The 12632-nt window shown below is 32.9% G+C and overlaps 1 protein-coding gene across 1 annotated transcript; it reads right to left on the reverse strand.

The window, feature by feature from the left end:
• Positions 1–630: 630 nt before the first annotated feature.
• On the reverse strand, positions 631–6798 carry LOC137806084 (squamosa promoter-binding-like protein 14). The gene is made up of 9 exons (XM_068606020.1): positions 5753–6798; positions 4109–4935; positions 3914–3988; positions 3693–3800; positions 3494–3611; positions 3183–3318; positions 2951–3095; positions 2209–2811; positions 631–1775 (listed from the first exon to the last, which is right to left on the reverse strand). Exons 1-9 carry the CDS (start codon positions 6339–6341, stop codon positions 1347–1349), a joined length of 3030 nt encoding a protein of 1009 aa, XP_068462121.1. The 5' UTR covers positions 6342–6798; the 3' UTR covers positions 631–1346.
• Between the last annotated feature and the right edge of the window lie 5834 nt (positions 6799–12632).

Below are 12632 nucleotides of genomic sequence, written 5' to 3' on the forward strand. Positions count from 1 at the left end.
TTAAAATTATTAGAATTTATCGTACAAATGTCGATTCCAATACGACACATTTAAGAACATTTCAAGAATTCATTATTACGTTAATGAAATCGAACATATTTGATTTCATTGACTTGAATTCATAATTTAAAGTGTATATTGAAACTATTTTAAATAGGTTCCATTTTTCATATTTTATATGTCCAAAAAACGATTCTCTTGCTACAAACTTCCAAAACAGGTTTTCAAGCTCCAAAAATAGCGAAACTAAATGTTATTGTTTGTTTGTTTTAGATTTTACAAAATAATTTATATTAAAATTAATCTTAATAATAAAATTTACAATAAATCACATCCACTTTCCAAAAAATTGGTCAAACAATATGAACACATCACATGGATAGTATAAGGGTTTCACGCGTTTCTCACTTTCCAAGACACGTTACGTAGTACACCGATCCCACTCATGTGGTTGGCCTAAATTCTGCTTGAAACAGTTCCTGAAATCTAATGGACAATTTCATCATCTGTTATGCATAAATCTATGCTTTAGTTAATCTAATCTCACCCAGAACAGAAGTAACGAGTCAGAAAATAAACACTACATGAAAAAAAAACACTCTTCTTGAATGTCTAGAATCCAGGAACAAATAGAAAACGAATCTGAAACGTGAATTAAATTAGATACAAATTGAAATATGTTACACTTTTTAATCATATATGGTCAGCCCTATGATCAGTAACCTTAAATCAAACTTTACAGTATCGAAACTTAGGCATAAGAATAACTTGGACTTGTAATTTTTAAAATAACAGAACAAGTAAAAGGAAAAATAAAAACATGAAACTTTTCGTGGATTACCCTTGGGAAAGAGGTAATGAAGCCCCAAGTATTGACCTCAAACAATAACCAACGTTTACTTACTCACCACAGTTCTCTTTATTCCGAATGCTTAGAGCTTTCATAATTGTGTGTGCTTGTGGCTATATTCACCGTTCCATTCCAACTTTAAATTGGGGTGTCAAGTTTTATCTGGTCAAAAAAGCTGAAGACTTCTCTAACTCTGAATTTCCAACGCCAATGGATGAAACATTCAGGTATAGCTTGTCATATTCTTAAAACTCAGCAGCATTCAAGTCAGAATCTATACACAAGGCAGTCCTAATTTGTTGGTTGATCTGCCAAACACCTTCACAACTCTACATCACCACACGATATGTTTACATTGGGCTCTGGTCACAAAATCCCGCATTTTCCCACAGAAGCAGTTATGTCATGCGAGGGGAAAAAAGTAACAATTGGGTTTCCCACTTGGTTTATTATGCCTTCCATTTCCTTTCTATCCGAATCTCCAAAACCTATAGCATTACATTGTGCCATAATCCAGGGTTTCCCAACTGAAGCGAGCAACTGAGCCTACATATGGGCGTCCACGGAAGAAAACACAAACACATACACAAACTGCAGCAACGGCTAGCATTGAATAAATAAAGGGGCGGTGAAGCATAGCCTGTGAACCTGAAATTCTCCTGTTGTAGCGAATTTCTGCAGTCATACACTTGGCACAAGAACTCTGACCTCGTTTGACTAGGTTACTTTGCTCTTGCTGAAGCTCCAGTCTTAGAGAGGATTGCGCTATCTCCTTCTCAATTGTTACTGAAATTTCTGGCCTTCGTCTAGCAGCACGTTTACGGTCAGCCAGCGCATTATAAGAGTTATTATTCCTCATCATAGCATAGGCATGTGGAGTCTGCCCATTAGCATCCACAAGGATGTCCCAGCATAGCAAGCCAATCTGTAGCAGCATAAGAACACAAGCTAAAAATAATATACAACGAATGGAGTACAGTTGAGTTAAGGGTGAAAATAATGCTGGCGTACAAACAACACGGTAATTCAACTATTCTATTTTATATTTTAATTTTCAATCTGCCATTTGCCCCTGCCCCCTTTCCAAAAAGCAAGAAAAACAACAAACAAATGACCAGGAGAGACACATCAAAGCAAGAGAAATAAGCATTTACTTGAGGTTCAAAATAGAAAATGCCCAGTACCACCTACCATCCAGGAAGAGAGCAGATGATATTTACCCAAAATAACTACTGCAGGAACCTGGGTATCTGTATTACCCAATTATCTTTTTCCCCTTTCAGTCACTTTAGCGAAAACAGATGACGGGTGTCATTTTTTAACAAGGCATAGCAATGGAGTAGGGAGAAAAAATTTACCTCCTGTGGGTCACTTATTAAAGAGTCAACTACACTCTCAGAACCAGACGTGCATGCTGCCAAGTGCAAGGGTGTGATACCAGCAGGACCCTCAAGATTAGGAGGAAATACATATTTTCTGGATGTACTATTTTTGTTCGGTATAGAATAGTGGATGAGCAAATCAACCATGCCTGTGTACTTTCTTTTCACTGCTCTATTTAAGAGTTGGGATGCATTCAACATCTCCACTGGTCCTGTTGACAACCATTCCCCTTGCATGTGTTTATCAACCAGCACATCGAGAAGGGTTTTGACTAACATGCAACAGTTTCTTTCCACAGCAAATGTGAGTATAAATTTGAACCTGTCAAGAGAATAAGATGGAACCTCATGCACATATGAGAATCTTTCTCTTTGGAACAGCCAGCCAAGCTCATTCAAAAAATGCAAAGCCTCCTCCCTTGATCTTGGCCTTCCAAAATGATGTTCATGATCCTCTGAAATAGCATCACACATTTTTTCCTCCTCGTCAAATTCAGACTCAAGTGATCTCAGTTCCTTGCAAATGGTCTCATCAGCTATTATCACTGGAAAACTGTTACCCTTGAAACCATTTTCAATCTGATCATAAAGATAGGTCACACTTCTTATTAGCATACACCACATTCACACATGAAAAATGCTATAGACATGCATGTGTCTGCAAGTGCAGAGTTTGCTAGGGTAATAAAATTCAAGTGCAGAGAACGTAGAAAAATACCTCAATAAAAAAGCGACCTACAACACCAGGTGAAACATCCTGAACTTTAAAACCACTTAACTTTATCTTATCATACATCACACCAGGATATGAAGATCTGATGACTTCTGCTGATGAGTAAGACCCAGTACCCGTACAGTGGATCCTGCAAAAATTAGGGACAAACATTAGGCAAAAAGACCAGAAAGAAGCGTATTACAACATCCAAAAAAAAGGGGGATTTTTTACTGACTTTGTGCCTGGAGTTGACAGGTTTCTACCCTTCAATGAAATAGAGGTTTCCTGTCCACTAACAATTGCCAGAGGGGACACAGATATCAACTCTGGCGACTTCCATGTTCTCCATGGTTTGCATATGCGTACCTTCCCTGGAATTTCAAGATAAAAATGGATCTAATTCAACTCCTTGATAAGAAAATTCCAGCTATATCCAATTTACGGAAGAAAACAACAGTCCCAAGAGCACAGCTCTGAACATAATAATATTCAATATAAAAAAAAAAAGAGCTAAACCATTAGGACTCGTTGTGTTGTGATGCTTACCATCTTTGTGTGAAGCTAATTGACTGCCAGAATGTACTAGAAACCTTCCATTTCTCCAAAAGTCAGAATCTGAGTTTTGAATTAAAGAATGAACATGTTGGAGGAAGTTTTCCTCTAGCTACAAAAACACCCAAGATGCAAGCAATCAGCAAGATAGAATTATAAAAGCAGCAAATGTACATCACAGCAATTCACTTACTTTCTCCCAGGCAGCAGAAGACATTGAAGCATAAAGTGATAGGACCACACAACCAGGCCGTATGTAGCTCTCCATGTCTGATGGCCTATTAGAAAGCCAACTGTAAATCTAGAAAGAGAAAAAAATAGTTATTTACATTATCATATATGCAAATTTGACAGGTAATTCGTTAATAAAAATAACTTTTCCCCATGTCAAATTTTAAAGGAAAGTCCAAACACCTGTGCTCGCAATGTTGCTGGGAAATGGCTAGGATGCCTGTCAAATAGTTTAAACATTATTCTACCAGTGTGATCCTGTCGCAAAACCACAAAATAGATCCAATTCAAGAGTATTATTTACCTAAGCCATCTTAAAGACAATACAGGTAAAACAAAGTACAAATTATGTAAAAGGTTGTAAAATCCCAAACTTACCTGAGCATCTGAATTCAAACTGGGAGGTGAATGATCAGAGCCTGAAGATGTATAGCCAGCTTGAAATGGAACGCTTTGAAGCCAACTAGGTTGTTGGATCCTGTTATTTGACCCTTTAAATAGATCGAGAGAGATATTACAACTATGACTTTGGCTAGTTTCCTTGTTTGAATTAACTCCTCTTCCAGAGGAGATGCTCTCCGGCTTTAGACCTCTAGCACCACCCTGCAAATCAAACTGCATCTCCACAACAGGAGGAGAAGGAGGAGAAGATGATGGTGACCTCTCTTCTGCAGGGTTACTACTGTCAGACGAGAAATACTTTCTTGAAGATGCTAGTTTAGGCAAGCTGTCCTCTTCTGGGGAGGAGCTAAAGAGTTGCAGCGGTAAATTAACTCTAACATCCTCCTGGCAGTCTGAATCTTCAACTGGAGACTGGGAACTGCTACTGCTTCTTTCTCCGCCAACTGAAAAGAAGTGCTGTTGTCTCGTCTGATCAGCACAGCTCCTAGACTTAACACTACCGCCATCACTGCTGCAGCTTCTATTTTGAGAGGGGGACGCATTGGCATCAGGGCCAGACCCAGACAGGGTGGTGGAAAGAACAGCAAGTAAGTCCATAGTTAATGGGGCTGCCGGGGTGTGGTTCAGTTGGTCATGATGATGATAGGAGGATGGTGTCTGCGATTGTACATGATCTTTTTTCCCGTTGACATTACCAGCATCCAGCAACTTGGTTGCAAGATCCGCAGGCAAAGGTATCCTATTGAGAATCTGAACAAGCTGCTCTCTATCCGGAACTTGTGATCTTCTTTCTTCAAATTTTCCTACACGTAACGTGACAATAATCATCACAACCCAAACAAACTTGGTGCAAGCTTATTTTACACTAGACACAAAAGGTTATTTTCCTAAGGGTATGCTGGTTTTTTATTATTTTCCTGATAAACAAGCAATTATTTTCTCAAATTAGTTATTTTTATTTTTTCCATAACTTCTCTCAAAAATTTAAAAATAACTATTATTTTAAAACTATTTTCGCATCAGCTTACTGTAAAAAGAAAGTGGTTGTTTTCTTAACTGATAGAGCCGTGGGGCTTTAAAAATAAAAAAATAATCATAATTTATCTCTGCGAAACTCAAATAAAAACTATTGAACACTTTTTAGATTATCTGCTTTCATTTCGAAAATATAGTTCTTTATTTAGATAATATAAAACTTGTTAGATCCCTCAATTTCCAATCAAATTTGACCTTAGTCCATATGCTTGATGGCCTTTAGACCAAAACAAATAAATTTAGTTTACGTAATCCTAAAAATTACTGAATTAGTTCCTCTTTATGAAACTTAGATCCTAGGGTGAGGACCGAAATCCACCAATTATAGAAAGAAAAAAACCTAAATCACGTTTTTAATGCTTTATAGGATTAACTTTGACTGAACACAAAGCAAATCACACATGATTTCCCATATATTCTAGATAAATCTAAATATTTATGAAATAAATAAATACTCCTTGAACATGTACTTATTATTATTATTATTCGACTTGAGTTGAACTAGAAATAACTTGTTTAAAACAAGAAAAAGTATAAATTAATTAATTAACCAATTAAACAAAAGTTGAATTGAACGATTCTCACCCTGGGAAGCTCCGGCTATTGCAGTCAACAAGTTGAAGATTTCCAAATTCGCTGCAGCGGCGGCGGGGGCCGGCGTGGCGGAAGTAACATCCTCCGGCTGCGTTTTCCTCCGGCGGCGGTTGTGTCCGGCAAGTCTCCGGCGGCAGCTCCGCTTCCCCTCGTCAAACTCGGACAGCGGATGAAACCTACTGCACTGCTGGCAAAACCTTTGCATTTGGTTGGCGAGAAGCGCCTTGGAGGCTTTGCTATGCGCCTCGCACACCTTGTGCCGCCGGTGATAGTCCTTCGCCTTCGACAGATCCTCCCTGCAGTTATCCACCTGACACATCGGATACGTCGCGGCCCCGGGCGACCCCGAGCGCACTCTCTTGTTCCCGCCGACTCTCCCGGCGAGGTTGAGCTGCAGAGGAGCCGCCGCCGCCGCCACGCTCTCCTCCTCGAACACGACGTCATCGGCGGGAGGCTTCCCGGCGAAGCGCACGCTGTCCCAGTCCCACTTCCAACTCTCGCCGGGACTCCCCGCGACGACGCCGTACGGCAGATCGCGCTTCCGCGGCATGAGAATCGGAGGCGCAGCCACCTTCTCCATTTTCCCCGAAAGACAGAGCCAAAAATAGGAAAAGGATCTTCGAATTGGAATTCCACAAAATCAAAGGCTGTTTCCACGGAAGCGATTAACGAAAACGAAAAGCGAGAAAATCCATGAGCGTGGAATTGGAGAAACTCAGATCTGAGAGAGATCGTGTGAATTAATTAATTTATTTAATTTAATTTTGTGGTTTTAGGTTTGTTTGTTGGAAGGATTGTGTTGTGGTTGTTGTTGTTGTGGTGTGAAGGGTGTGTGTTAAAGTGTTTGTTGGGGTGGGAGTGGCAGGGATGGTAAATAGAGAGAGTTTGGAGGGGGGTTTGGGAGAGGAATGAGGTGTAGAAGAATCCAAGAGGTTTCGTTTCCGTACGATTGGAGTGGGTTTGGTTTTACTTTGTTTTTTATTTTTGGTAACAGTGGCACCACTTTTATGAGTGAGGGATATTATGGGAATTCCACTGCTTTTTCTTTCTTTCTTTCCCTTATCCCTATCCCATCATCATCATCCTTCTTATTCTTACGTAATATTATTCAACTATTATTACCTCAATACTCAGTCATTGCCTCCAACATTATTCATCTATAATATAAGCTCCAAACTTTAGGTTAAATTTTTACTTTTTTTTTATAATGATATCAGTATTTATTGGAATATAGGTACTGTTCTTACACAAAGACTCAAATGGATTCGTTTTCGATCCTATAAGTCTTCTATCAATCTTGTTATCGATATCTATTTCGGTGTACAATTTTAAAGAAAGAAGAAGAGATGCGTACAAAAGGTATTTCGATGTTTAAAATAGAGTTTAGTATACATCTATGAGGTTCAGACATGTTTCTTGAATGGTATATTTGTGTCGAACACAAGTATTTTGTAGATAAATTTTTGACAATTCTAACACGATTATAACATGATTTTAAGAAAAAATATAGTAATTTTTTAAAAACTCTAACTTATTGTATAAATTTTTAATATGATTATAAAAATAAGGAACAAATATTTTTGAATCAGTTATGAGAAACATCTTTCTACTACGAGAAAAAAAAACTGAAACATACTTGTGTACATAAATCTGTGTCCTACATTTTAAAGATTATACATATCTCCAAATCGTGTTAGTGTCTATGCTACATAATAAATACATATATTTAATATGATGGTAATTAACATATTTATGGATATAAATTAGAATGATTTTTGTTATTAATGTTATCCTATGTCTTATTGTAAGGAAACATTTAAGCAGTTTAGTTCTATATGTGTTTCAGATCTAACATAGACAAAATATAAAAACATATAATATATAAATGAGTGCAAGCTTTATTATATAATCTAGTTTTATAATATTAAATTAATTTAAAATTCATTTTTAATATGATATCTGAGTAATTTCACAATATATAACTGGATTTATAAGATTTCAATCGAAATATTATAAAATGTAATTTCTTCACAAAATAATATAAGTGCATGGATGAGCACATGATTGATCTTGGAGCATGATGAATCTTCCATCACAACATCAAAAGTGTGTGACAACTATTTGTAACAGTCCCCACCTATAATATTGAAAACATTTTTATTTCGTTTCACATTCATCACATTGCTTTCGGGAGTGAAAGTCAGGGTTACCTTAATTGTGATTAATTTTCATTAAGCTGCTAAACAATGATTAACCTTTAATTGCTCTTTATGTTTGAAATTGAATATGATTCTAAGAAATTTCTTCTGCAGTTAAACTATGAAGAAAAAGCAATGTTTTTTCTCATGAAATGTCACTTATAACAGAAATTGATGTAACAGTACTCAAAAAGATAAATAAAATTATATAAAACTGAAGTTAAAGTATTTCACAAAGTGAAAACTAAAAAGCATAATCAAATTATTGTTGTAAATACATTTTTTTTAGATATAATAAACTAGATAACATTATGTTATCGTATCATAAGTTTAACATGGAGATAATAATATGATAGGATACATATTATGTTTAAATAATATAATATTATTTTTTTGTTAAAATTATGTAATTAAATTTTTTTATCATAAAAACTATAAATACTAAAATTATTTTAAATAATTATCAAATTTAATACTTTTTTTTAGATAAAGTGATTCACAATCATTGAAATAATTCCAAAACATAACATTATATTGAGAACTATAAATTAATATATGAATTTCTTAAAAATCTTCAATCATTGGCACAAGTAAAATGTCTTAAGATAGTTTATCAAACTACCTAAAAATCTTGTAATAAAAACACTTTAAAATGCTTGTAACAAAAAAAAAACCTACAAAATATAAAAAAAATCCATTAAACTATATCTATTTAAAGCAAAATAGTTTATATTTATGTAATTGTTATATTAATGATTTCACAAATTCAACATAATAAACTCCATTTATATAGTATCGTTTGGATCAATTACGCATTTAAGGTATCGTTTTTTTTGAAGTTTTCGAGTTTCGTCACAGTTTGGTCTTCGATGGATTAAAAGAATGTGTATTTAAACTGTTATTGAACTCAACTTCTAAGTGATGTGAGATTATATATTGACCATATCAGAAAAATTTTCATATCTAAAATGATAAAGGATATAATATTCTGAAACCTATATTCTATGAACAGAATATTATTGAATTAAATTCTTGGGGGAAAATCATTTGACAGACAAAAGAAAGTGGAGAATTATAAGATGAATGACCTCTTATATAGTTAGAGGGGTTTATGAGGTGGAAAGTTTTGAAATACTTGAACGAGAGCCATCAAAAGTGTACACGTATTTTTATAGTGTGGCTATGGGGGTGACATTTTCAACCAGTGAAAGTAGAAGCCAAACAGAGGGTGTTTTGATTTGATACGAATCCAATTCTCTGAGACATTTAAGCAAACATGTATTGGGTGTTCTCTCTGTTGCATTTTTGAAACTCATTGTTCAAATTTTTACCTTTATTTTGGGCATCATGATTAACCCAGCATTGATGTGTTTGAAAGATTCCATGGGTGAGATGGAAGTTGGAGTGAAAGCACTATGAGGAAGAGTTTTGGAAAACATAGATGTTTGAAAGTGATGTGGTAGGGTTCTTCTCATGGTGGGTGTCTTGGACTTGGTTACCCACTTCATCAACAAGAACCTTCAAGATGTACTCTAATTGTACCATGTATCCCTTCAAAAGATTTTCTGTTGGAAACTCATTTTCTTATACTATCATTTCATTTACAATGCATACCAATAATTCTTCTAAACAAACCCTATATACTTTCACTATTCAACAACAAATCTATATTTTGTATGACAAATTTCAGACTGAACAAAGATAAAAGAATATTTTATAATATATAAATTAATGTAAATTTAATTTATGAAACCCCGTTTTATAAAATTGAGTTATATTTAAATTAACTTTTTAAAATAGTTTTAGATATTTTATAATATATAAATAAGTGTAAACTTATCTTATGAACCGATTTTATAAGATTGAGTTAAATTTGAATTATCGTCTTAATATTGGTTTTTGGGTCCTTTAAAATCTTTCATAATAAAATTTAATTTTGTATTAATTTTGTAAAGTTGAATAAAATTGAAAGTACTTCTTAATACTACAAATTTTTATCAGAATAAAGTTCCAAAAAAAAACAAACAAATAGATCCATGATGAATCCAAGATCTAATCATTTAGATATTGTTTCACTTTGATAATATTTAAAAAAATTACTTATATTTTGATAAAATTAGATTAATTTTTATCAAATTTTTAGAATATTAGTCTTGATTAAAAAGAGCTTTAAATTATAAATACTCATTAAAACATGAATTTACTTGTTATTGAAATTTTAAAAAGTAAAGAAACCTCGTGTGTGGAAGGCTTTTTTTTACATAAATAATGCAATTTTTCGTTGATTTTACTAAAATTAATAAATTTTAAATTTTTTATGTATACCGATAAATATGTTTAAAAACAGATTTAAAAAAAAGTGGTACTTTAAAATGTATTTTTATTTTTTTTAAGAAAAATAAGGGTTAAATACAAGATTTTAATTTTTATAATTTTTATATTGAAATCGTGTTTTTATATTATTTTAAAAATGGTACCTTGAAGCACGTTTTTTATTTTTTTCATGCTTGCAAAGTTTTTGTTTCTTTTTTCAAAATCATGTTACGAAATAATTTTTCATATTTTTTTTCAAAATGTTTCTTTCAAGTACGTTTTTCCTTTTCAGTATTTTTAAAAAAATATTTTTAATTCAAATAATTTCTTTTTTTGTTTTTAATATCTTGAATGAATATTTTTGTTTTTAAATAAATCTTTTTGGTTTTTCATTGATTTAAAAATATTTTATTCTCTTTTTAAAAAAATATTTTTTGATATATTAGTCTCTATTAAAAAAGGTTTAAATTGAAAACAAAATACTCATTAAAATATGAATTTACTTGTCAATGAAATTTTGAACATTGAAAGACAACACACGTGTAGAGGGCTCAATTAATACAAGGTCTCGTGACTGTTTTGAAAATTCAGGAAAAACAAATCAAACACAGTATAATAAAAAACAAGTTTATTAATTTAGTTTTTATTTATTTTGATTTATCAATATGAAAAAAACTACATCTTATTATTAAATTTTGTGGAATTATTTTATTTTATTGGAATTTTTGCAGGGATTTTGAAGACCATGCACGATCCTCCAAACACGGACAAATGATCACAATATCATCCATTTTTTTCACACCTCTTATGTTCTTTCCAGACTGTAATGTTAGTTTTCTTTCAAATTTTTATTCAAAACCTAAGTTTAAAGAAATTATATTATCTGTTATTATGTGATATTTAGGTAAAATTATCTACAAATCAATAAGGTGGATTAACTTAAAAATTGATTTTATTACAAAAGACTAAATAACGTAATATTTAATAAGGATTAGTATTTAGACATTAATCTAGTTTCAAAAACTTATCAATGTTGTTTTATTTTTTTAAAGAGGACTTATTCAATTTCATTTTTACTTTCTAAATATTTTTTATATATTTCTCTAGCTTTACTAATTTAAGTATTGGATAATACTATGTAAGTGGATCTTTCATTGGTTCTTGATGATCAACAAAGCTTGACAACCATTATGAACAACTTGACCAAAGTTCACTTTTCTCAAAGTCTTTCCAATCCATCTTGGACGGTTTCAATCCAACTTCAATAAAAACATTTAGCACCCACCTGTTAAAATCATTCATAGATTGTAACTCTTATGGTATTCATAAGAAGTTAGACTATTGTGTTAGCTTCATCATATCGTGAGATAATCATATCTTTCCTTGATGCTATCAGAACTCATACAGAAACTATGTTGCAAAGGAATGAAGAAAAGTCTATAATATCATCGTTGATGGAGTATGCCTCGACGGTTTCCATCAATCGTTGGCATGTAGGCCAAGGTCAACAAGATATGGAATTTCTACAGAATCAACCCACCATGATAAAATTCAGGTTCTCCAAGAACAACTTGTCACACTACATCAAGAACAGTCGTTGTTTTAGATCAAACGCTTTGGTCTAAAATAACGCTTTAATTTATAATTGTCGTCACCGTATTTCGATGGATAACATTTGACAGAAAAACGCTGTGAATTTATTGTCGTAAATAGACATTTTTAAACTAGTGTTAGCTATAATTTTTTTTACTATTTATGATTATAACCGTTGTACATTTACCAATTCTAAATATTTTATGTAATGCACACCATCAGTAATTTTATTTACGTTGTAAGTAAAATATTTTGTATTCTAAATATTTTATGTAATGTACACCATTAATAATTTTATTTACGTTGTAAGTAAAATATTTTGTATTATAAGTGTGCATAGCCAAGCCTTTTTTTCAACCTGTGTTTAAGAAATTTTAAATTTTATAACATGTAATTTTCCTAGTCTAGAAAAATCTTACGATGACACGTGTAAGATAACTTGTTAGAAGTTGCAAAAAACTTGTTAGATAACTTCTATAGAGTGATTCTAAGTCAACAAATAAAAGTATGTTTAAATTTATGGCACCTAGAATAACAGGATTCAAAGATGTGAAATTGTTTGGTGAACAAATAAAAAAATTCCTTAAAGTCTTCACAAAGTCCTTTTCAACATGCAGTCACAAAAAAACACTTTTCGATAACTTGTACAAAATTTAATTTATAAATTCACTTAACATCCCAACACTTGTATATGGTTTAGGTCTATATAGTTGTGACAGAAACGAAGGTGTCCATGCCTCAAATATGTTTTGTTTTATAAGTAGGAA

The sequence above is a fragment of the Phaseolus vulgaris genome, chromosome 3 (genome assembly GCF_000499845.2).
Source record: "Phaseolus vulgaris cultivar G19833 chromosome 3, P. vulgaris v2.0, whole genome shotgun sequence".
Classification (NCBI taxonomy): Eukaryota; Viridiplantae; Streptophyta; class Magnoliopsida; order Fabales; family Fabaceae; genus Phaseolus; species Phaseolus vulgaris.